At 57.6% G+C, this 25,494-nt stretch overlaps 1 protein-coding gene across 4 annotated transcripts; it reads left to right on the top strand.

The window, feature by feature from the left end:
• Nucleotides 1-1,458: 1,458 nt before the first annotated feature.
• TOR4A (torsin family 4 member A) lies at nucleotides 1,459-8,987 on the top strand. Of its 4 annotated transcripts, none has more exons than XM_054174466.1 (2): nucleotides 1,459-1,573; nucleotides 6,403-8,987. In XM_054174466.1, exon 2 carries the CDS (start codon nucleotides 6,442-6,444, stop codon nucleotides 8,026-8,028), a length of 1,587 nt encoding a protein of 528 aa, XP_054030441.1. In that variant the 5' UTR covers nucleotides 1,459-1,573; nucleotides 6,403-6,441; the 3' UTR covers nucleotides 8,029-8,987. The 4 variants fall into 4 exon arrangements, with proteins under 4 accessions (XP_054030441.1, XP_054030445.1, XP_054030444.1 ...); XM_054174470.1 differs by lacking the exon at nucleotides 1,459-1,573 and adding an exon at nucleotides 4,759-4,866; XM_054174469.1 differs by lacking the exon at nucleotides 1,459-1,573 and adding an exon at nucleotides 4,759-4,870.
• Nucleotides 8,988-25,494: the final 16,507 nt, after the last annotated feature.

Below are 25,494 nucleotides of genomic sequence, written 5' to 3'. Positions count from 1 at the left end.
AGCTGTAGGTGGAGGTGAGGAGGAGCTGCCAGGAGGAGCCTTTGCAGCGCTGGGTTTGGCAACACCCTGCTGCTTCCTCCTTCCTTAGTGTGGCTGAGGGAAGCAGTGGTTCTTCCCCGGGGAGTTTTTGTGCAGGGAGGGCTCAGGGTGCCTATGCCACCTCTTCCAGAGGCTTGTCCTGCTGTGGCCGTGCAGCTTGGCCATGTCCCCACAGCCCTCTGCCACAGGGCTGAGGGCTGCAAGGGGCCAAAAGCCTCACTGGGGCCAGGGGAAGCAGAGCAGCTGCACAGGAGCTGGCCCCAGGGACAGACAAATCAACCACTCTGGACTTGCTGGTTTTTTCCAGACTCTTTTCAATGAACTCACTCTTTTACCCCAATTCCCCCTATTTTCTGCTCTCCCTGATTTCCCTGTTGGCAACACCATTTCATTCATAGAATCATAGAATTGTCAGGGGTGGAAGGGACCTCAAGGCTCAGCCATTTCCAACCCCCCTGCCATGGCCAGGGACACCTCACACTGCAGCAGGTTGCTCACAGCCACCTCCAGCCTGGCTGTGAAAACCTCCAGGGATGAGGCTTCCACCACCTCCCTGGGCAACCTGTGCCAGGCTCTCATCACCCTCATGGGGAACAACTTCTTCCTAACAGCCAATCTCAATCTCCCCATTTCTAGTTTTGCTCCATCCCCCCCAGTCCTATCCCTCCCTGACACCCTCCAAAGTCCCTCCCCAGCTTTCTTGGCCCCCTTCAGATACTGGAAGGCCACAATTAGGTCTCCTCAGAGCTTTCTCCTCTCCAGCCTGCACAACCCCAACTCCCTCAGTCTGTCCTCACAGCAGAGCAGCTCCAGCCCTCTGCTCATCCTCGAGGCCCTTCTCTGGACACCTTCCAGCACCTCCAGATCCTTCCTGTGATAGAGGCTCCAGAACTGGATGCAGTGCTCCAGGTGTGGTCTCAGCAGAGTGGGGCAGAGGGGGAGCATCCCCTCCCTCGACCTGCTGGCTATGCTATGCCTTAAGCACCTCCAGCGATGAGGCTTCCACCACCTCCCTGGGCAACCTGTGCCAGGCTCTCACCACCCTCACTGTGAAGAATTTCTTCCTAGCACCCACTCTGGCTCTCCCCATGTGTGTTTTTGCTCCATTCCCTCCTCGAGGTGCCGCCTCAGCCCCAGTGACCTCTGCGCTGCATCAGCGCCCTGCCCTGCGCCGGCCACAGGCTGCGGGCTGTGGGGCTGCGCTGCCCGCGGCCGGGGCTCTGGGGCTGCCGATGAGCTCATCCCGGCCCGGGCCGGCCCCGCCGCCGCCTTCGTGCTCCTGCAGACGACGCCGCCGTGACGGCAGCCGCCGAGGAGGCCTGGGGGCGAGAGGGGGCAGCGCGAAGCGGCCGGCCCCTGGCCCTGGGAGAAGGAAGTGCTGCCACGGGGCCACTCCTCCTCTGCGTTTCCTCCCCGCGGTCGGGTTCGGTACGGATGAGAGCAGGGGGACAGAGGAGCGGCCGGCTGAGGCCGGGGGCTGGGCTCGGCGGCTGGAGGGGAGCGACGGCAGCCGGCCCTGAGCGAGGCACTGCAGGTAACCGCCCCGGGGTGGGCTCCCCCGTGCTGCTGCGACCCCGCAGGGCACCCCTTGGCCATCATCCCCCCCACCATCATCTGCTGATCATCGCCCCTTCCCACCAGAGCCTGTCCCCGTCTGGCAGGGACCCCGCTGCCCCTGCTGCTTCTGGATGCTTTGGGCTCTTTGCCCCCACTCGCTGCCCTTCCTCTGGTCTTGGCATTTGGGGCTTGGCAAGAAAAAGACAACGGTGAGGCTGGGAGCAGGGCTGGTGGGGGTTGGTGGCAAGCAGGTTTTTGGGGTGGCCTGGGAGGGCTTTGCATGGTTCTGGCTGTCACCCTTGTGCCGTGCTTCGGAAGAGGGCAAACATCTGCACGCCCCAGGCTCCAGCCGCGTTTGGCAGCTTGTTCCCAAGCGGTGACCCCCAAGGAGCAGCAGCTTGGGCTGCTGGGGCCATACCCCGTGCTAGAGCTGTGCTGGCCTCTGCCAGCAGCCAGCATCTCCACTCCTGGCCATAACTTCACTCCACTTTCTCCCTAAAATCAGCTTTGGATGGAAGATTTTGGCTTCCAGCTTGGGGATCAGCCTTTGGGTTTTTTTCCCCAGCTATGCTGACCCAAAGTGCTTTGCTTTGGGCTGCAGCTCCTTTCTCCCCAGCCCTTGGGACTCAGCAGCTGCCACTTTAAGCGGGGCCACGTTTCCGTGGCGGGCGCTGGGCTGAGGTCTCCTGCGAGCCCTGCGCTCTCCTCCCGCCGGCTGCCCGCAGGCTGCCCCCGGCCGCGCTCCCCTCCGGCCGCGCTCCCCTCCGGCCCCGCTCCCCTCCGGCCCCGCTGCCTCCGGCTGCCCACGCAGGCTCCTCTGTTGTGGAAACCTTGTTTTGGCGGCAGCAGGGTGACACACGAGTGCACATCGCAGTGTTTGGGGAAGAGTTAAAGGAGGAAAGCTGTGTGTGGGGGGGCGTTCTCAGGAGAGTTTCCAGGAGCTAAGTGGAAGTCGTCCCGCGGGGTGAGTGGACTCGGTGTTTACAGGAGCACTCGTGATGCTGGGGACTTCAGTGCCGGCTTCTTTTGCCTTTCAGTTTCACCCAACATCTGGTTCAGCTGTTGAAAGCTCATCTCTGCAGGCTGGCAGCGCCGCTGGGCTGGCACTGCGGGGGGCTGGCACAGCCACCTGCTCTGGCCCCGATCCAATACCGAGCAAGCAGGAGCTGCTCTTAGAAATACCAACAGGTATTAGGAGCTGAGTCATGCTATTAATAGGACTATTAAATGCATGACTGGACAGATTTTTTTGCTGAGGATGGGTTCTGGTCCCTCCACCCTGCCTTAATTGGCTCCTCTGGAGGGCTGGGCGTTTGATGCCAGTGGGGTGGTTGATGGAAGTGCTGTTTGGGCTCTTGGCTTTTGGGAAGGAAGGTCTAGCACCTCTCCCAGCCGATGAAAGTTTGATCCTTGCCACTTTCCACTGGCCTTGCAGGGGCCTTGGGCTCCCTGTGTGAACGTGGCAATGGTAGGAGAGTCAGCTTCAAGGCTGTGAGGAGCTGAACTGCTTCGTGCTTCGGCAGGGGCTATGGGCTGACACCCTGTGGTGTGTTTGGGATATCTCATGTTTCCCTTCCACCATCCTTCTGCTCCCTAAACATTTCCCCATAGAATCAGAGAATGGTTTGGGTTGGAAGGGACCTTAAAGATCACCCAGTTCCACCCCCCTGCCATGGGCAGGGACACCTCCCACTGGACCAGATTGCTCAAAGGCCTCATTCAGTCTGGGCTTGGACACCTCCAGGGAGGGGGAAGCCACAACCTCCCTGGGCAATCTGTTCCAGTGTCTCATCACCCTCACCATCAAGAATTTCTCCTTCATCTCCAGTCTCAATCTCTCCTCTCCTAGCTCAAAGCCATTTCCCCTTGTCCTGTCACTTTGAGCTCCTGTCAAAAGTTCCTCCCCAGCTCTTCTGGAGCCCTTCAGGTACTGGAAGGCTGCTCTGAGGTCTCCCTGGAGCCTTCTCTTCTCCAGGTTGAACAACCCCAGCTCTCCCAGCCTGTCCCCACAGGAGAGGTTCTCCAGCCCTCTGATCATCTCTGTGGCCTCCTCTGGACCTGCCCCAACAGTTCAATAAGCTGTGGGAGTTGCCTAAACTCCTTCAGCTCCCCCCTGGCATTTGTTGAACCCTTTCCTCACCTGCATGGGTTTGGGGCTGAGAAGGCTTCACTGTGTGTCACTGTGTTATGGCCTGGAGGGTTGACCTGGCCCCACACTGTGCTTTGCTGTGTCCCAGCTCCTGGACACCACAGCCCGTGCTGGTCTGTGCCAGAGGAGCTGCTCCCCAGCAGCTCTGGGGACAGGCAGCCCTTTGGGGACCCTCAGGACCCCCTTGCACCGTGTGGAGCAAGGCAGAGCACATGAGGTGGAGCAGCGGGGGTGTGACCCCAGCGTGGCGTGGGGAGTTTGGGGTTGCTGGTGGCCACCAGCCCTCCTGCCCTTGCCGCCTCCGTGCCTGCCTGCTGGAATCTCGTCCGGCTGGTTCCACTCTGGGCACAGGCAAACGCTGCACAGGGTCAGTAATTAGCACTCTGGGCTAATTGCTGCACAGCACCAGCTCGCCCAGGGAGTTGCACTGCAGCAGCCGCTCGCCCCAGCTCGGTTCCCACAGCCAGCTCGTCCCTGGGGTGGGGGCAAGGCTTCTCTGAAATGCCCAGGCACACCAAGTGGAGCTGGGAAAGGAGTGGGATGAAGCCAGGAGGTGGCTGGGAGCTTCCCTGGGCAGCCTCTCCCTCGCTGTGTGCCGGCAGGCAGCCTGCGTCAGCCCGGCGGTGCTGAAGCAAAACCTCCTCCGGACTGTGACATTTTGCACTTCCTGCTGAGCTGATGCGAGTTAATCAGAAACCCTTCGGGGACCTCCTCCTCCTCCTCCCCGGGGACACAGAGCTTTTGGCAAAGCCCAGGGTTGATTCTTCTGGGCGGTCGCTGAAGGTGCCGTGCGTGGCCCTGCCCATGCCAGCTTCCTGCTCCGGGGCTTGGCAGTGTCACGGCGGCCCAGTGCCCCTCGCGTCACAGCTGCTGTGGTCTGGAGGTGAGGGCGGGTGGGGAAATGCCCTCCCCCTGTGACACAGCTCCTGCCGCCAGCAGCTTCGTGCTGGGCAGGGACAGAGCTGTCCTGGAGCTGCGGCGCATGGAGGTGATTGCGCTGTGCGGCGGCCAGGGCTGGAGAGCTGCTCTGTCTCAGGGGCTTCCTGCTGGCTCTGTGTCTTGTCATCACATCCTGCTGCTGGAGCACAGCCTCTCCTCTTCCTCCTTCTTCACCCACTGAGGTTTGTCCGTATCGTCTCCACACAGATGGCTGTCCCAGGGGCTCTCATGTCCCTGTGCTCTCCTACAGGGCTCCAGGGCCTCCTGTAGGAAGGACACAGTGGCTGCTGTGTGTCCAGGGGTGTGAGTGTGTGGGGGTGGGAGGGTTGGGGTGCTCGGGGGGTGGGAGGGCTGGGGTGCTCTGGGAGTAGGAGGGTTGGGCTACTATGGGAGTAGCAGGGTTGGGGTGCTGTGGGACAGCTCTGCTCCTCTCTCCACAGCCATGTGCTGCTGGCAGGATTAGCCACAACCACATCAGTTCTCTGCGACCTGTCTGAGCCCTCCCTGTCCAGGGACAGTCTGAGGAGCTGCAGGCTGAGAAGTGGCTGGATGCTGCCCTCCCTTCCTCTGCTCACCAGCACTGATGGGCACTGCCTGAGGCACACATCAGCACAGCCAGGACAAATCTTAGGTTGGATATTAGGAAGATTTTTTTCCCAGCAAGGGTTCCCAGGCACTGGAATTGTCTGCTCAGGGAGGTGCTGGAGTCTCCATCCCTGGAGTTATGTAAAAGCCTCATGGATGTGGTGCTGAGGGACTTGGTTTAGTGTCAGTGGCTTAGCAGCTGGGGTGGGGTTGTGAGCTCTGGGTGAGTGGTTGGGCTTGAGGACCTCAAAGTTCTCTTCCAACCTCAACAGTTCTATGGTTCTCTGAACCCTGCCCAGGGAGATGCTGTGCCACCACAGCCTGCACACCAAGAGCCCTTCAGCAGCCACTTCCAAGCAGGCTGTGATGGCCCAAAAGGTCTCAGTGGGTGCCAGAGAGCCTGAATCCCACAGGGATGTGTGTGTGTGTGTGCTGGGGCAGAGGTGTGGGGTTGTGTCCTGCTTTCATTCAACAGATGGAGGGAACAGGTTTGGGCAGCTCTGCTTCAGAGCGTGGAGCTGTCTGCCCTGTGTCCTGCCTCTTGCTCACAGCAGCGTGGGGCAGAGCCTCTGCCTTTGGCTCCAGCCAGCTCTGAGCTTTCCTTCTGTATCATAGACACATAGAATGCTTTGGGCTGGAAGGGACCTCTGAAGCTCATCCAGTCCAACTCCTCTGCAGTGAGCAGGGACATCCTCAACTAATTCAGGTCACCCAGAGCCAGGTGAAGCCTCCCCTTGACTATCTCCAGGGATGGGGCTTCAACCACCTCTCTGGGCAACCTGTACCAGTGCTCAACCACTCTCATGGTAAAGCACTTGTTCCTACCATCCAATGCAAATCTGCTCTGCTCCAGTTTGAAGCCATTGCCCCTGGTCCTGTCCCTGCAGGGTTGGGTTTGTGAGACACATTGATCTGTGAAGATCCTCTGTAGTTCTGCATGTGTCCAGCAAGTGAGGTCTGAAAGTCTGCCTCTGCCCCCTTGCCACTGCTGCCTGCTGCAGGCAATCATTCTGCCTGTTGGAAAGGAGCTGTCTGGCTAACGTGGCTGCTGCTGGTCACCTCCCTGGGGACAGTAACCTCCTTCTTACAGGTCACAGAGATTGATGAGTCCCCCTTCTTCTCCTTCCCTTTAGAAAGAAGATGATGTGAATGGGCTGTAAGAACCAGACAAGATGGATGGAGAGCTGCCCTGCATTGAGGTGGATGGAGAAATGTCTGCCACAGAGGATCTAGGAGGAGGTCTGCCCTGTGGGGAGAGAGGTGCAGAAGGAGAGATGCCCTCTGCTGAGGCAAAGGAAGAGGCTCCTGGTGCTGAGAGCAGCCCGCCAGGGGAGATGCCCAGCACGGACAGCCGTGGGGAAGTGCCCTGTGCCAACAGTGATGCCAGAGGAGAGGCATCCTGCTGCGAGGGCAGTGGGGAGGAGGCTGCAGGTGCTCAGGTCCCTGCTCCTGCAAAGAAAATGTCTTCAATCTCCTCTCCCCTGCGGGCGATCATCCACCTGCGGCGCCGCTACCGCGGGCAGAGGAAGAGCCGCCTGCAGCTGGAGCTGCCTCGCGAGAAGTCAGCAGAGCTTGTGCACACCAGGCTGCTTCAGAGGCAGCTGTCCCTGACCAGGACTGGCCTCTATGGCCCTTCCATGGCCTTCTTTCATCAGCCCAGCTTCGAAACCTCCCAGTACTTCACCTTCGACACCTCCGTGGAGCAGTACGCCGCCAAGAAGTCCCGGCGGAAAAAGAGCCGGCGGAGATCTCGGCCGGTCCTGTACCCAGACAAAACCAAGAGGTACCTCCCAGCGGAGGAGAAGAGCAAGGCCAAGCGCTGCCTCCTCCTCCTCATCGTCATCATCTTCTTCCAGATCCTCAACGCCATAGAGAACCTGGATGACAACCTCCAGAAATACGACCTGGACGGGCTGGAGAAGACGATGCAGCGGGAGGTGTTCGGGCAGAAGGTGGCTGTGGAAAGCATCATGGAGCTGCTGAAGGACTACCTGGCCACCCACATCCACAACAAACCTTTGGTGATCTCCTTGAACGGCCCCCCGGGGGTGGGGAAGAGCCACGTGGGCTGGCTGCTGGCCAAGCACTTCCGCTCCGTCATGGACAACGACTTCGTGCTGCAGTACTTCGTCATGCACCACTGCCCCGCCGGGCTGCCCCCTCTCACCTGTGAGGTGGATCTGGCTAAGAAGATCTCTGACATGGTCACGAGAGCTGAAACAGAGGAGAAGACCCCTTTGTTTATTCTGGACGAGGTGGAGCTGATGTCTCCGGTGCTGCTGGATACCCTCAGCCGCTTCTTCGAACCCAATCAGACCAACGAGTTCCTCAACGCCATCTACATCCTGATCAGCAGCATAGGAGGCGGTGAGATAACAAAGTTTGTTATCCAGAACGCCTCTGCTGAGCTGCTGCAGCAGCAAAGGGCAGCTGAGGAGCTGCTGAGCATTATCCAGCCGGTCCTGGTTGATGTCCACCCTCTCTGGAAGGCTGCAGACATCATCCCTTTTGTTCTCCTGGAGAAGAGCCACGTTGTAAACTGCTTCCTCGAGGAGATGAGGAGGGAAGGGCTGTACCCTGACCAGAAGCATATTGAAGCCCTGGCCAGTCAGCTCCCTTACTACACTACTGGGGACAAGCAGTACTCCAGGATGGGCTGCAAGCAGGTTGTGGCCAAAGTCAGCCCGCTGGAGGGATTTACTGCAGAGGCCAAGTCCTGCTCTCAGGATTTGCAAAGCTCTGGGCTTATGGAGGGGTAAGCAGCAGGCTGTGGTCAAGCTGTCCTTTCTCAGGCTCTGTCCTAGTCAAGGAAAAGGGATGGCAGCCTGCTTGGATGAGGCCTTGAGCCACCTGGTCTAGTAGAAGGTGTCCCTGCCCGTGGCAGAAGGGTTGGAACTGGATGATCTTTAAGGTCCCTTCCAGCCCAAAGCATTCTCTGATTATCTACGACTATCTATGCCTCCTCTGCAGTGTGGTCTGTGTTCTCCTCCAGATGCTTCACTGGTTGCTGATGCTGAGGGAAGGTGGCCATGCCCTCGGGGGCAGCGCAGCCCAGGCCACCTCCCATTCCCTGCGGGATGCTTTGTTCCGCCCCCATTTGGCAGCCTTTGTCATTAAGGCTGCTGTGAGAGCAGACACTGTGGGATGTAAACAGGGGAAGGGGATGGTAACTGGGTTACTGCTTGCTGTGTCTCACTCCTTCCTCTCCTTCCTTTGCTTTTCTCGGGCCTGGCTGCTGAGGTGCAGAGCAGACGTCTGGGCACTCAGAGCTCTGCCTCCTCCAGCTCCTGCCTGACCTCACGCTCCGCAGGCTGCGGCTTTGGGCCTGCTCCCGAGTTCCTGCTCTTCTGAGCTCATCCCTGAGCTCACACCTGAGCTCACCTTTGGCACCTGCAGCCAGATTTCTGCCCTGCAAGTCTGTTTGGGCTTGTCTAGAAGGCTGCTTGGCTGTGCCAGCTGGGGCAGAAAGAGCCAGCGGATTGTTTCAGGTCTGCTGGTGGCAACTCGTCCTGAGAGCTCTTCTGCTTTGTGCTTCTGGGTGCACCTCCCCACACTCCTTGTCTGGAAACAGCAACTGACACAGATTAAGCAACACACACTGGAAAAGACAGTTGGGGCTGTCTGGGCCAAGTGCAGTGGGAATCCTGGGCCTGTTCCCAGCCCTGCCAGGCCAGGAAGAGGTTCTTGGTTGTTGAGACCCCAGGGAGAGCACCTCAGGAAAAGCACATTTATGACATTGCCTCTTCAGGTCTGGGGTTTGTGCCTCAATCCCCTTCTCCAACGTGCTGTGAATTGTCCTACAGCTAACCCTGTGGCTGGTTTGCACTGGGTGGTTGATTTGCCTCTTTCTACTTGTTGGTCTCCAAAAGACTTCCATCACAAACTCCTGCTTCCAGAGCTGTAATCAGGAATAAACCCAAGCTGTCCTGGATAAAATCATCCCAAGCTCGTTTCCTTTGTGTGGCTAGCCTCCAGAATGGCTCTCCCAGAGCAATGGAGCTGCACTGCCATGCCTGTGCTCCCCAGTGACTCAGACTGGGTGCAAGGGCTCCAGCTTTGCTGGGTGGCTTTTGCAGGCCACCTCAGGGCAGTGTGTGTGTGGCCACCTCCCAGAGGGATGCTCATGGTGAGCCAGATCCAAGCCCCACACGGCACAGCAGTGCCAAAAGCTGTGTGCCCCACAGCTCCAACCTCCTCCAGAGCTTCACGGCAGGGTGTGGGCAGGAGGCTGGGGAAGTATGGCCCTAGCTGAGCTGAAAAGCTTATCCATGGTTTCTCTTCCTGAAATTATCCACTGGGGAAGCATTTTTCTCCCATGGAGCAGTCCATGAGAGCAGCTGGGCAGAGGGCAGGGAGAGCTTCTTGCAGGGCTTAGGAGAAGGTCCCTGAATGAGACTAAGCCACCTTCTAGATGGATGTGTCCACAGGACCCAACCTGTTGAGCTGTTTTCCATAGCTTAATGAGATCTGCTACAGGACACTTAACAGTTTCCACCCTGGAGAGGAAACAGGAGCAACTCAGGGACCAGGAATCCCCTCCTCTGCCAGCTGGGAGAGGGACAGGGGTTGTTTCTGCTTTATTCTACCCAAGTTTCTTGTTTCTGGGAGAGGAGCTCAAAGCCCAAGGATATGACAGGAGAGGTGAGTGCCACCCACACTGCCTGGGCTTGGGAGCTGAGAATGCCACCAGTGACCACACAGTGCTGGGCTGCAGGAGGGCCACCAAAGCACCCCGGGGCTGGATTGCAGATGGCTTTTGCTGTGGCACCAGGAGAGGCAGCAGCTGATGGCAGTGCAGCACCCCAGGGGAGGATGTCAGGCTTCTCTGGGGCTGTAGGTGCTGTGGGGATGTCTGAGTGTTTGGGGGGGCAGTTAGACTTGGGTTGGGATGTCTGCACTTGCAGTCCAGCCTCAGGGTGTTCAGTTGTGCCAGGGGTCCCTGGGAGGCTCTGCACAAACCATCTCCTTGTGTGAGAGGGGAGGCTGACTTCAGGTGGAGCTGGCCATCTGCAGAGCTGCTTCTCATCCCTTTGAGAGTCACCTGCCCTAAGCCAGGGGTCCCATTCCCTGCCCCAGGCAAGCTGCCCAGGTTTTGCTGAGGCAGCAGCCTGTGCCCCTGTGTCCCCAGGGGCTGCATGGGTGGCTCTGGACTCTCCATGAGCAGCTCAGCACCCTTAGGCTCTTGCCTCCTCTCAGGGAGACCAGGGACATCTGGCACTGCCTCCCCTCCATCCCAGCCAACCTCGAGTGCCTCCCAGAGCAAAGCTGTCGTTGCTTGGAAAGCCAGGAGGTGCACAAGTGCCCTGTGCTCCTCGAGGTCTTTGCCTCTCACAAAGATCTTCTCAGTGCTCAAACGTGGGGCTTGGCTTCCTGCTGCAGGAGGAGCTCCTCAGCCCTCAGCCAGTGCTGGAGGGGACAGGCTGGGGGTGCTGTGTGTGCCAGCCCTCCCCACGCTCCCTGCCCCCGGGCAGTTGTACCCCCGGAGGCCATCGTTGGAAAGCACAGGCAGCTCCAGGCCATGGAGAGAGCCTTCCCTCCCAGAAGATAAGGATGTCTGCCAGGTTGGCCCCAGTCCCAGCTTGCCCCAGGACTCAGGGCCCAGCTCAAATGGCTCTTCAGGTTGTTCCCAGTCCCCCAGAATCCCAGCCTAGACCTCTGTCCATACTGTTGCCAGCCCCAAGCTGCCCTGAGATCCTCTGCAAGGCCACCAGCCCTGCCAGGCACTTTGAAGGCAGTGGAAGTGACACAGGAGGCCTCTCACACTGACTCAGAGCCACGGGGCATGAGGACCTCTCCCAGGAGCTGCTCACCATAGCTACTCCCTAGGACCTGGCCAAGCCCTCACTGTGGCACAACCCCTGGAGGGCTGAGGTGCCCCAGGTGGCTTGAGAGCAAACAGCTCCACCTGCAGCACATCTGAGGCTGGGATCTGGGGACAAAGCCAAAGAGCTTTGCCCTTGGTGGCTTTTCCTTGGTCCCACTCTGCCTCTTGGAGGGTTGAGGCTCCTGGCATAGGACCCAAGGCCCTCCTGGAGAACTTTTCTCAGTGGGCATGGCTGAGATGCCAGGTGTGTGGGTGGCATGCTTTCACCATGCTTTCAGCCCCCTTAGCCTGACCTGGGTTTCTTTATCCAGTTGTATTTTCCAGGGAAAAGGCTGCTTGAGCTGGAGGGATGGGATTGAAAGGCAAAGGATGGAGAGGACCCCCCTGACCCCCACTGCCCCAGGCTGGGGCACTTGGGCTGCTGGATAGGATGCTGGAAGCCTGGTCCTGCTGAGCTGTGTGTTGGGGTGCTGGTGATCAGCCTGGGCTGGATGCATCCTGCCAGGATCCTGCATGCTGGGCCAGGGGTGACACAGCTGTTCCCATGACTCCAGGTCACTGGGACGAGTCACCTCCCAACCTCCCACTGCCAGCTTCTCCTGACAGGCACCACACAAACACTCAGGGGAGGGAGCCCTGCTTGTTGGCCATGGCTTCTTCCCTCTGCAAGGGATCTCTTCAGCCCTTCTTTACTCTTTGTAGTTTCCTTGAAATGAAAAGCTCTAGAAACAGCCCTAGGAGGTACTGCTAAAGAGAAGAATAATTGCTGGGCCTGCACCTCTGTCCTGTGACTTCAGCCAGCTCCTCTGGATCCTCCCAGGCGTTAAAGGAGCTGGCCAGAGGATGTAGATGTCACTGGGCTGAGTGCTGAGTGTGGCACACCCTGGGGGCACTGGTTCATGGGATTTTAGCTGGGGAAAGCCTGGCTGATGAGTAATTGAAGGCCCACTTGGTGTAATCCCTGCTCCCCATAGTGCTCCCTGGGGCTCATGGGGACACCAGCAGGTACTCTGCACCCTACAGCTGCATCCCCACTCCAGAGGGGTGTTTGGGCCAAATTCCCTGCTTGAATTTACCCTGGGGAGAATGCAAAGTGGTTCCCACAGGGTGCAGCACAGAATCACAGAGTCATTATGGTTGGGAAAGACCTTCAGGACCACCGAGGCCACTACTACCCCACGTCCTTGAGCACCATGCCTAGATGGCTTTTGAATACATCCAGGGATGGGGATTCAACCACTGCCCTGGGCAGCCTGGTCTGGGCTTTGAGGACCCTTTAGGTATGGAGTTTTTTCCTAATGTTCAACCTAGACCCCCCCCTGGTATAACCTGAGGCCATTTCCTCTTGTCCTCTCAGTTGTGACTAGTGAGAAGAGCCCAACCCCCACCTCACTCCAGCCTCCTTTCAGAGACTTGTAGAGAGCCAGGAGGTCTCTCCTCAGCCTCCTCCAGGCTGAACACCCCCAGCTCCCTCAGCTGCTCCTCCCCAGCCCTGTTCTCCAGACCCTTCCCAGCCTCACTGCCCTTCTCTGGACCCACTCCAGCCCCTCAGTGCCTTTCTTGCACTGTGTCACCCAAAACTGAACCCAGTGGTGAGGCTGTGGGAGCAGCCACAGCTCCTGCCTGTGAGAGCCATGGGGAGGGAAGGTAAAAGGAACCATGAACCAGTCTGTGTCCTGCAGAGCATGGAGACTGTGACCATGTTGACCTGGCTGTGCTGAAGGCTTGGCCAGGGCTGTGGATACGGAGCTCCATGGATTCTGGGCATGAGCTGTGCTCCCAGCCTGTCAGATCTGCTGTGTCACATTGATAAGCAGGAACCAGGCCAGCAGCTCTTCCCATCTTGGAGTCATCCCTGCAGGGGTTTTTCTGCACCTGCTCAGGAGGGCTGTCCATGCTGTTTATAAGGCTGGAGCCATCAGCTGCTGTGGGAGCAGTGTTGGAGGAGTGTCAGTGCCCAGCCCAGCTCCTGCCCTGCCTGCCACAGCCTCACTTCTCCTCCTGCCCCCACACCACAGCCCTGCCTGGCCACTGCTGGACCTAGCCCTCATCTAAGGGTTGTCTTCCTGGCTTCACTCTGGACCCATCCCATCCCATCCCATGATGTTGCTGGATCTGGACTTCTGCCTTGCTGTGGACTCTTGGCTGTACCTGGGCACCGCCTCAGACCTTCTGCAGTCTTCCATGAAGGTACTGTGGAGAGACTCTGCTTGACCTGGGGTCCCACTTGCTCCTTCCTCCCTGAGGCAGCAGTCCTGCTCTTGCTTACCCCTGATACAGGGGCACCTGGCTGTGGGGAGCCAATAAAGCTTATCAGGCCAAGTGTGCAGCTAATGGAGAAGCCCAGGATCCTGTCAGGGTCAATGCACCAATTGTCTTCTCCTTAAGGCTGCCTAAAGCTGGAGCAGAAGGTGATATCCCTTCCTGTGCCAGCTGTATCCAGGGCATGACCCACGTTGTTAGAACCCCCCCCTGGCACCAGAAGGGCTCCCTGAGCTGGAGCACAGCTGGTTCCCTGCACCTGCACTCCCTTCCCTGGCACAGCAGCTTTGCTTTGGGTTGCAGGACACAGTGCCTGGGCTGCTCGGGGAAGGGAGCAGCCGGGGGTGCTGGCTGGAGAAGACATCAGCTGTGGCGTACCCTGGGGTGGGTGCATGCTCCAGCACGCTGCTGCAGACCTCCCCACAGCCACCTGGCCCGAGGTCCATCCCAGCAGCAGCTCTTTTCCATGCTGGAGTTGGGGCTGCCCCAGGGGAGCCTCCGGTGGCTCCTGCCGCACGGCTCCCGGCTGCGCCCTGTGCCCGCGCCGGGGCTGAGGATGCCCCTCCACAGCTGTCCCCACATCTGGACCCAGACAGAGACCTTGCCCCCACCCCCTGAACTGCAAGAGCATGGGAGGTGCCCGGGCCGGGTGCCCTGTGCAGGAACCCAAGCACCTGGGCAGAAGCAGAAGCTGCTGAGGAGCAGCAAACTCCTCCCTGCCCGGGCTGGCAGCGGTGCCCACGGGGCCCTGGCTCCTGGCTCTCCTGCCTCACCTGGTGGCTCTTGCCCAAGGCCCTGCTCAGCTGCAGAGCTCCAGCGTTTGGCCATCAGCCACTGGAGCTGGTGTGATGTCCCTGCTCCTCTCAGTGTCCACAGCATCAGCAGGGACAGCCTTCCAGCCAGGCTTTGCCTCTTCCCACTTGCTGGAGGATCCTTACTGGTTCCTGGGAAGTTGGGGACCTCAGATTGCTCCTGCACAGGGGCTGGGAGGCAGGCTAATAATGGGCTGCTCCCACCAAGCTGGAATGCTCCAGGCAGGAGCTCTCTGGCTGAGGTTCCCAGCCCACAGCTGCAGCAGGGCCATGGCTGCTCCTCCACATGGGCCAGGGATGGGATGTGGGATATGCCCTGTGCCTCTCCACAGGGGGTTGGGGTTGGCTGGCAGGGTTTTGGTTGTGGCTCTTGTGAGAAGCTGCTGAAAGCTGCTCCAAGGGGGCCTCACCTCTGGCCAGGGCTGTGGCAGTCAGCCATGGGGGAAGTGTCTCTGCAAGGGAATATTTAAGAAGAGGAAGAACCTGCAGCAGAGAGAGAAGTGGGATGTGAGAGAAACACCTCTGCAGACACCAAGGGGAAGGAAGGAGGAGGAGGAGGAGGTGCTCCAGGCACTGGAACAGATACTCCTCTGCAGCCTGCTCTGAGGACCATGATGAGCTCAGCAGGCTGTGCCTCTGCAGCCCACGAAGGTCAGCATAGAACAGACCAAGGATCACAGAATGGGAGAGCTTGGAAGAGACGTCTGGAGACCATCCAGTCCAACCCCTGCCCAAAGCAGGATCACCCAGGGCAGGTCACCCAGGACTGCATCCAGGAGGCTTTTCAATGTGTCCAGAGAAGGAGACTCCACAACCTCTGTGGGCAGCCTGCCCCAGGGCTCTGTCACCCTCACTGTGAAGAAGTTTCTCCTCATGTTGAGGTGAAACCTTCTGTGTTCCAGTTTGTCTCCATTGTTCCTTGGCTTATTCCTGTGCACCACAGAAAAGAGCTTGGCCTCCTCCCCTTGCCAGCCACCCTGCAGACAGACATTGATCAGATCCCCTCTCAGCCTTCTCTAAGGGTGGACATCTCAAGCTGTCCACCTGCAGCCTGCAGAGGAGCCCAAGCCAGAGCAAGTGGCTGTGACTCCAAGAGAAGGCTGCACTGGAGCAATCTGCTCCTGAAGGACTACCCCCACAGAAGGGACTCTCTCTGGAGCTATTCATGGAGCAGTCCTTCCTTCATGGGAAGGACTCACACTGGAGAAGTTTGTGGAGGGCTGTCTCCTGTGGAGGGACCAACACTGGACCAGAGGAAGGGTGTGAGGAGTTCTCCCCCTGAGGAGGAAGGAGCAGCAGAGACAGTGTGTGGTGAACTGACCACAACCCCCATCCTCCTGTGCTGCTGGGGGTGAAGGAAGAGAAAACCAAGAGCAGAGCTGCCCCTGGGAAGGAGGGAGGGTGTGAGGAGGGTGGCTTTGAGATCTGGTTGTGCTTCACATTACCTCATTCTGATCTGCTTGGTAACAAATCAAACTGAGAGAGTTTTCCCTGAGCTGAGCCTGCTTGGTGCCTCTGCAGGGTGGTAGGAGTGAGTGAGTGGCTGTGTGGTGTTTGGCTGCTGGCTGGGCTTGGCCCATGCCAAAGGACATGGCCAGCTCCAGCCAGAGGAAGGGGCACACAGGCACAGCTCTGCTTAACTTCAGCTGCCCCTGGGAAAAGAGGTTGGTGTTCAAATGTTGCTGACAAGGAGCTGATCTGTGTGGCCTCCATTAGTCAAAGGGAGCCTGGCTGAAGCCACCCCCAGAGGTGGGTGCTGGCTGATGGGGGCAGCCTGGCTGCAAGGCTGAGTCACCCCTGGGGTTGGGAAGATGCTGCAGTGATGGCACAGTGCTGGACCAGAGCAGACAGTTACACACCACAGCATCACAGAATCACAGAGCTCTTGAGCTTGGAAGAGACCTTTGAGCTCACCAAGTCCAACCACTCACCCAGAGCTCACAATCCACCGCTGCCACTGAACCACATCCCTCAGCACCACATCCATGAGGCTTTTAAGCACCTCCAGGGATGGGGACTCCACCACCTCCCTGGGCAGCCTCTTCCAGTGCCTGAGAACCCTTGCTGGGAAAAATTGTGTCCTGATATCCAACCTGAACCTCCCCTGGCACAGCCTGAGGCCATTTGCTCTTGCCCTGTCTCCTGTTGCATGTGAGAAGAGACCAACCCCCACCTGGTTCCAACCTCCTTTCAGGAGTTGTAGAGGGCCATGAGGTCTCCCCTGGGCCTCCTCTTCTGAACACTAACCACCCCCAGCTCCCTCAGCTGCCCCTCACAAGCCTTGCAGAGCTCACCTGGTTCCCTAGCTGCTGAGTGCTGCTGGGGCTGCTTCTGCTGCAGGGTCCCCAGCCAGTGAGGCCTTGCTGCAGCACCACAGATCACTGTGATCGACATTTAAGCTGATCAAGCCCCAGATGTCCTTGCTGGCTGATGTCTCTGGCCATGATGGCTCTACCAAGGGCTGCAGAGGATGTGTGACACTGGCCTGGAGCACCTGGACAGGGCAGATAGATGCAGTCTGAGGTGCAAGGGCAAGGCTAAGCCCACCTCCTGATATTGCCTTACACACCCAGGGCAAGGAAAAGCTCCTGCTGGTCCCCAGGAGGTTAAGTGCTTTGAGACTTATTTTTCCAAGCTCTGTGGTCTTCACTGAGCTGCAAGCAGGAGAGCAAATGTTAGCATCAGTGACAGAGGAGAAGACCTTGGGCTGCAGTAGGGGAGGAAAGAACAAGGAGCAGCTCAGGACCTTCCCAATAGCTGGGAGCGATGGAATGCAGCATTAGGTGCAGAGGCTGTTATCTGCAGCTGCTTTTGAATCAGTGGTGGAGGGAGTGCCTGAAAGGTGGAGGGAGGCCAAGCACTGCCTCTCCTTGGGAGGAAGAGAAAGGCACAAGGAAATACAGGAACAAATGCATCAGCTGTCAGCATGTAGAAGAGGTGGGAGAAATAGCATCCAGCATCTTCCAAGCTGTGCCCCTGGGGTCTGATCTCCTCCTCTGGCAGAGCATTCAAAGCATAGCTGTTAGGAGTTACTGGCATGAACTGGGGAGCTGGGGAAATTCAGCATCCCTGAACAGTGGGGAGGGCAGGGGTGGGAGTTTGGAGGGGATGGGGACTTCAGTCTGGAGAAGAGGAGGCTGAGGGGAGACCTCATTGCGCTCTACAGCTCCCCGAGAGGAGGTTGCAGTGAGGTGGGGGCTGGGCTCTGCTCCCTAGTCTCAGGTGACAGAAGGAGAGGAAATGGCCTCAGGTTGTGCCAGGGGAGGGACAGGTTGGAGATCAGGAACAATTTCTTTAAATCATAGAATCAGTAAGATTGGAAAAGACCTCAGAGATCATCAGGTTGCTGCCAGAGTGGTCAGGGATTGGCAGAGGCTGCCCAGGGAGGTGGGGGAGTCCCCATCCCTGGAGGTGCTCCAGAACCCTGTGGCCACGGTGGGGTTGTGTTCATGGTTGGACTGGGTGATCTCAGAGGGCTTTTCCAACCCAAGCAATTCTGTGATGGCAGGAGACAGGCTGGGGCTGAGAAACTGGAGGGAAGGTCTGTAAGAAGGGGCTGCAGAGCAGGGCTGGGGGTGAGCAAATGCAGGGCTGGGAGGGAAGCAAGCCCTGGGGGGAGGGGAAGTGCAGCACTCCTGCTCTGCACGGGGCTGTGAGAAAGGCAAACAGTCAGATGTCCACAGAGGTGTGTTGCATGTACAAGGCATGAAGTAATGTGGGGCTGTGCTGGAGCACTGTGGCCATATTTGGGCAGCCTCCCCGGGAAGGAGCCCTTGGTGCTGAGCAGCGCCAGCCCCGGCCCTGCAGAAGGGAGCTCCTGGAGAGGGGGTGTGCAGCCTGGGGGCAGTTTCAGGTGAAGGGTGATAGAAGGTTTCAAATATGCTGGCAAACAGGCTGGCAGGAAGGAGGCAGCAGTGCTGGGTTTGCTGGGTCCTCCTTGGCAAGGTGTGGAGCTGGCTCCGGAGAGTGAGGTTCAGCTTAGACTGCAGGAGAGTTGCTGCAGCTGCAGAAGAGAAGCATTACAACGACTGCAGAGGCTGCAGAATTGCTGGCATTGGACCTGGGGACAGGGGAGAAAGGTTAAGTCAGGGGAGAAAGGTTAAGTCAGGGGAGAAAGGTTAAGTCAGAGCCACAAGACTCTTTGCCTGTCTTCTGTCACCCCTTGGTGCCTGCCAAGGGGTCAGCCACAACTTTCTCCTGCCCAGCACACAGCTGCTGCTTAGCTCTCACAGAGCTCACACCAATCTAACATTGCTGCTCTGTGATGGATTGGTTTCAGCTACTAAAGTGCTTGGATTTAGGTGCAAAGCTTCAGGCACCTGTGTCTGAGAGCTGTCAGCTTGGGAAAGTGTGGTGAGGTCAGAAAGGGGCTCCCAGCTGGGTTGATCTCCCTGGTGGGATGAGCTAGAGGACAAAGGAATCAGCCAGCACTGAAACTAGAGGGTGCAGGAGAGTTAATCATACAACTGAACTAATCTAGAACCTCATTTACTTCTCCTTGATACTTTTCCCTTCTTGATTCTGGAAGGCTGTGTCCAGTTCTGGGCTCCCCAGTTCCAGGATGGGGACTTGCTGGACACAGGACAGGGCTCCAAAGATGCTGAGGGGACTGAAACATCTCTGTGATGAGCAGAGACTGAGAGAATTGGAGCTTTTGAGCCTGGGAAAGAACAGACTGAGGGGGATCTCATCAATGCTGATCAATCCCTAAAGGGTGGGTGGCAGCAGGAGGGGGCCAGGCTTATGTCAGTGGTGCCCAGTGACAGGACAAGGGGCAGTGGGCACAAACTTGATCAACTAACCATGAGGAGGAACTTCTTTAATTGAAGGGTGACAGAGCCCTGGAGCAGGCTGCCCAGAGAGGTGGTGGAGCCTCTGTCTCTGGGACCATTCAAAACCCACCTGGATGAGCTCCTGTGTGACCTTCTCTAGGTGGCCCTGCTCTGGCAGGGGGCTTGGACTCGATGTCCAGAGGTGCCTCCCAACCCCCTACCATTCTGTGACTCTGTGTGGTTCAATTAATGAATAGATATGAGCTATGATTTGAGGGTCTATACAGCTTGAGCTACCTCACAGGACTGGTAGAAGCAGCTGCAGAAGGGGCAGACCTCTCCAGCATGGTTTGATAGTCCCCAGTTGCAGTCATGAAGCTGCTTGGTGTGGGTGGTGGCTCCCAGGTCACTGTGCAGGGTACAGCTCTGCAGTGTGGGACTTGGCATCAGCTCCTTCTCACCCTCCATCTGTGGGGATCACTGCAAGGGGTCACTTACAGATCCCTGCAGGGGAGAGAGGTACAGCCCAGGACCTTCTGTGGATGCTGGGTGGAGCTTATTGACACTGCACCTTCTGGGCTGTTTGATCAACCATCCCCTCGGGATGGGATTCAGGTGCTCTGATTTCATCATCTTGAGGAAGTCTGAGTAATTCTGCCTGGGACTTCCCCATCCCTACCCCCTGCAAAAAGCCTGCCCAGGAGCCCAGGCCTGGGAAAAGCCACCTGGAAAACCTTCCCTGAGACACAACTCATGCCCCTGGCTTCCTGGGCATGGTCAGGCCCCTGGGGCCATGTGGCACCCATGCAGCCCCCAGATCCTTCCAGCCCACTGCAGCTTTGTATTCCTTGATGCTGCTGATGGAAGCTGCCACAACTCCACCCTGCCCCTGCCCACCATGCATGAGACCCAGCCACCCTCACCCAACCTCTTCCCACCCAGCCAGAGTGAGGTCCAGCAGCTCAGGCCAGACCCTGCTATTTTGCTACTACTGCCATGGAAGTTGCCCTGAGCTACAGGAGACCTTGGTGGGCACACCATGGAGGGCACACCTGGGCCTGCACTTGGCTTCTATTGCTAATGGTGCATCTCCCTGCTGGGGCTGCACCCTGGGGGTGTGCCTGGAGGTACCACCATGTTCTCCCCAGCTCCCAGCCTCATGGCTCCAGCCTGGAGCACCTCACCAGCTCCTCAGGGGTTTTGTACACTGATCATTCTTGGCATCAGCTCCAGCTTCCCAGAGGGGCAGCAGCACCAGAACAGGAGGACACAGTCTCAAGCTGTACCAGGGGAAGTTTAGGCTGGAGGTGAGGAGAAAGTTCTTCCTAGAAAGAGAGATTGGCCATGGGAATGTGCTGCCCAGGGAGGTGGTGGAGTCCCCATCCCTGGAGGGGTTCATAAAAGGATTGGCTGTGGCACTTGGAGCCATGGGTTAGTTGTCAGGAGGTGTTGGGTGACAGCTTGGACTTGCTGATCTCTGAGGTCTTTTCCAGCCTTATTGATTCTGTGACTCCATGATAAAGGATCCAGCCCCAAGGAAGCCATCCCTCAGCAGCCCCTGGTCCCCATGAGATGTGTGTGCATTTGTGTGGCCAGCAGGTGAGATGTCAAAGAGAGAGAAGCATTAACTGCAGCCAAATCCTCTCTTTTCCCCCCTACCTTTGCTCCTCTCCTGCTCCTCTAATGTGCTGCACTGTCCACACACTCTCCCATGGCCTGGCCTGCCAAGGGGAACAAAAGCAACCTCAGAATTCTGGAGAAAGCTGTTCCCAGGCTGGATCCCAGCTGGGATTTCAGCTCCCTGAGCCACCCAAGACAAGCTGTGTGTTGGTACAGAAGGAGCTGCAGGTATGGCTTTGTGAAATCATAGATTCACAGGATGGGTTGGAAAGGACCTGAAAGCTCATCCAGTTCCAACCCCCTGCCATGGGCAGGGACACCTCCCACCAGCCCAGCTTGCTCAAGGCCTCATCCAGCCTGGCCCTGAGCACCTCCAGGCAGGAGGCAGCCACAGCCTCCCTGGGCAGCCTGTGCCAGAATCTCCCCAGCCTCACTGCAAAGAATTTCTTCCTCATCTCCAGTCTCAACCTCCCCTCTCCCAGCTCAAAGCCATTGTTCCTCATCCTGGCACTCCCAGCCCTTGTCCAGAGTCCCTCCCCAGCTCTCCTGGAGCCCTTCAGGTACTGGAAGGCTGCTCTGAGGTCTGCCTGGAGCCTTCTCTTCTCCAGGCCCCAACTCTCCCAGCCTGTCCCCACAGGGGAGGTTCTGCAGCCTCTGATCATCTCTGTGGCCTCCTCTGGAGCCTCTCCAGCAGCTCCAGGTCCTTCTTGTGCTGGGGTCCCCAGAACTGGAGGCAGTGCTGCAGGTGGGGTCAGGCAACCTGGTGCTGCATTCCCACCCAGCCCTCCCCAGCTCCCACTTTTTCAGAACATGGCTCTTGGTGTCCCAGAAGTTCTCCCAGGGCAGCAGCTGTAAGCCCCTTGGACTCAGTGATCTTGAAGAGCTTTTCCAACCTAACTGATGCTCTGGGTTTTGTACCTCTCTTAGCTGCCACAGCTTGGCTTTACCATCACGTGCTGCTGCTCCTCTATCTCAGCAACCCCCTCCAGTTCTTCCTGAGGTGACTTCATCTGCTCCTCCTGTGAGATCAAGGTTTCTGAGTCACAGGCTTGCTTTGCTTTCACTGAGGTCCTGCCATCTCCCTGGGTGCTGCAGGGGCCTTGGAAAGCCAGCTCTGAGCTTTTGCTTTGAGCACAAGCTGGTCCTTGGCTTCAAGGCTGCTGCTTCTCTCCCCGACGTGAGGCAGGGTTTGTGTGCCTTGGCTTCGCTCCAGCTCTTCCAGATGATGTAAGGAGGGTTCCTGCCTCTCCCTGCAGACATCTCTAGCACAAACAGCACTGAGATTCTCAGATGCCTTGAGGTCAGAACACAGTACTGAATCTTTCCCCTTGGCCTGACGTGACCTCAGCTCCTTCAGTGCTGTGGCCTCTGTCACCTTCAGCCGCTCCATGCTGCTGCTTTTGCTCCCACAACCCAAGCTGAGGTCTTTCAGGTTGCACCCTTATGCCAAAGATCCAGCAGCTCCACCTCTGAATGCTGTTCCCAGGGCATCCAAGGCTCAGGTTTTGGCTTTGGTGATCCACTGATGAAAAGCACTGAAGTCTGTGGGCTAGAGGGGGTTGATGAAATTCATCTCTTTGGAGCCAGCTCAACAGAAATTGGTTCTCCTTTCCTCACACCTGGTGGGCAGAAGATCTGCTTCTGACAGTGCTGAATCCTCTTACTTCTCACTTGAGGAGGATCCAGTGACCTGCTTGGACAAGCTCACCTGGGAGTGTGTAATGCTCACATGACAGCGAGCTAATGGCTAAAGATGAGTGCCAATAAGAAGAGGATTTGTCCCTACAGGTGGGGAGCCCTCTCCTGGAGCTGGTTTGGAGGCTGGGCTGCTACTTGCCTTCCTACAGCTGGGTGCTGGTGACATGGATGAGGTCCAATGAACATGAAAGATGTGGAATTTCAGTGAGAAACCTCCATGTGGTTGTGGTTGACACAGGTGATCCCTGCCTGAGCCAGAGGCAGCTCCTGGGCAGGCTGCATTCCTGCCCATCAGCAGCTAACTGCAGCAAGGTAAACACAGCTGGAGTGAAGGCACAGCTGGAAGGAACTGAACTGCTCTGTCTCTCTGCTTGGATATGATCCTGGGTGAAATGAAGAGGATCAGAGAATCAGAGAATGTTTCAGTTGGAAAAGGCCTCCAAGGTCACCCAGTCCAACTCTCAACCCAACCCCACCATGGCCACCAAACCATGGTCCCAGGTGCCATGGCCACAGGTTTCTGGAACACCTCCAGGGATGGGGACTCCACCACCTCCCTGGGCAGCCTCTGCCAATCCCTGACCACTCTTGCAGCAAACAAACTTTTCCTCATCTCCAACCTAACCCTCCCCTGGCACAATTCCAGGCCATTCCCTCTCCTATCACCTGATAGAAGGAGCAGACACCAACCCCCACCTGGCTCCTACCTCCTCTCAGGGAGCTGCAGAGAGCAATGAGGTCTCCCTCAGCCTCCTCTTCTCCAGGCTGAACACCCCCAGCTCCTTCAGCTGCTCCTCCCCAGCCCTGTTCTCCAGACCCTTCCCCATCTTTATTGCCCCTCTCTGAACCTGCTCCAGCCCTCAATGTCCTTCTTGGAGTGAATGGCCCAAAACTGACCCCAGGGTTTGAGGTGTGGCATCCCAGGACAGTAGGCATCCCAGGACAGTAGGCATCCCAGTGTGGCATCCCAGGACAGTAGGCATCCCAGTATGGCATCCCAGGACAGTAGGATGATCCCTGCCCTGCTCCTTGTGGCCACACCATTGCTGATCCAGGCCAGGCTGCTGGTGGTCTCCTTGGCCACCTGGGCACACACTGGCTTCATCTTCAACCAGCTGTCAACCAGCACTCTCAGGTCCTTTTCTGCCAGGCAGCTTCTCAGCCACTGTGCCCCAAGCCTGGAGTGTTCCTGGGGTTGTGGACAGTGGAATGTAATACTCCTCATCCTAGGAGTTGCCTTGCTAGGAGCAGCCACTGAGGAGGTGATTCTGGAAGCAGCAGTTTGTCTCCCAGCCCTCTGGACTTTGCCTTGCAGGGAGGGAAAGAGGTGACTGAAGGCCACTGAAGGTCTTTAAGCCCTGTCTGTGTCTCAGGTTTGAGCACTCAGCAGGGCAGTGGAAGAGGGATTTTTCAGCAGTGAGTGTCCTGAGGTGAGCCACAGCCTCCAGCCCTGGGTTTAGATGGGGATTAGGGTTGCAAAACCCACAAACAGTGTTTGCACATGGACTTAATGACCTGCAGGGTGCTGGGGCAGGCATGCCTAGAGATGGGACTCCCTGTACTGTGGTGGCTATGTCAGCAGCTGCATTCCTGGAACACAAGGCTGGTGAGGAGCTGAGGTTGTTTAGCCTTCAGAAGAGGAGGCTGAGGGGAGGCCTCATTGCCCTCTACAAATACCTGACAGGAGGCTGGAGCCAGGCAGGGGTCAGTCTGCTCACATGCTACAAGTGACAGAAGAGGAAAGAGCCTCAAGCTGTGCCAGGGCAGGTCCAGGTTGGTTAGCAGGAAAAACTTCTACTCAGAAAAGTTTCTCAGGCACTGGAAGAGGCTGCCCAGGGGGGTGGTGGAGTCACCATCCCTGGAGGGATTTAAAAGGCACATGGATGTGGTGCTGACCTAGTGTGAGGAGCCTCTGCCCATGGCAGGGGGGGTGGAACTGGATGATCTTTGAGGTCTCTTCCAACCCTAACGATTCTGTGGTTCTGTGACATGGTTTAGTGATAGTAGCTGAGCAGCAGGGGTAGGACTGTGAGCTCCAGCCAAGTGGTTGGACTTGATGAGCTCAAAGATCTCTTCCAGCCTCAACTGTTTTATGAGTCTACAGTCTGGGTTTGCCCAAGGCTGAGCTGCCAGTGGAATAAGCCTGATGGCTGAGTGTTTTCACATCATGCCAGCAGGTGACTGGATGTGACTTAGAGCCAACACCATTTCATTCAGAGAATGATAGAATTGTCAGGGTTGGAAGGGACCTCAAGGCTCAGCCAGTCCCAACCCCCCTGCCATGGCCAGGGACACCTCACACTGCAGCAGGTTGCTCACAGCCACCTCCAGCCTGGCTGCAAACACCTCCAGGGATGAGGCTTCCACCACCTCCCTGGGCAACCTGTGCCAGGCTCTCACCACCCTCATGGGCAACAACTTCTTCCTAACATCCAATCTCAATCTCCCCATTTCTAGTTTTGCTCCATCCCCCCCAGTCCTATCACTCCCTGACACCCTCAGAAGTCCCTCTCCAGATTTCTTGTAGCCCCCTTCAGATCCTGGAAGGCCACCAGAAGGTCTCCTGGGAGCCTTCTCCTCTCCAGCCTGCACAACCCCAACTCTCTCAGGCTGTCTCCATAGCAGAGCAGCTCCAGCCCTCTGCTCCTCATCATGGCCCTTCTCTGGACACCTTCCAGCACCTCCAGATCCTTCCTGGAGCAGAGGCTCTAGAATTGGATGCAGTACTCCAGGTAGGATCTCACCAGAGTGGAGTAGAGGGGCAGAAAGCAAGCAGTGTCAGGGAGCCCAGGGGGCAAGAGGAGATGTCAAAGAGTGAGTTATAAATGTGGATTGCTGCCCTTTGCTGCTCTGTGGTGGCTAAAGGCTGCCTGAGAAGACTTAGGAAGGATCAAGTTCTGTTTGCATTAGCCCTCCAGAGGTGGTTGCCCAAGGCCTGTTCATGAGTCCATCTTTCATTCCCACCTGCTCAGGTGCCCTCCACTGAGAAGGGTGCATGAAGTGTGCTGCTAAATCTCCTGACAAAGGTCCCAGAGAGCTGGGAGACCACTCCAGCAGGTTTGTGGGCACTCAGCCCTTCCAGCCTCTAGTTAGTCATCACAAGGCCCAAAGGATTTGAATGTGAGTGTTGTTTCTTTCCTTTTCTGGGCATATCTGAGGCTGAGCTTGCCAGAGCAAGTGCTGAGGCTGCTCCTTTGCAGGGGCATGGTGCTGAGGTTGCAGAGAGTCATAACAGCA

Source organism: Dryobates pubescens, chromosome 29 (genome assembly GCF_014839835.1).
Source record: "Dryobates pubescens isolate bDryPub1 chromosome 29, bDryPub1.pri, whole genome shotgun sequence".
NCBI lineage: Eukaryota > Metazoa > Chordata > Aves > Piciformes > Picidae > Dryobates > Dryobates pubescens.
The sequence above is the reverse complement of the archived record's forward strand: the minus strand, read 5'-3'. Positions and strand labels throughout refer to the sequence as shown.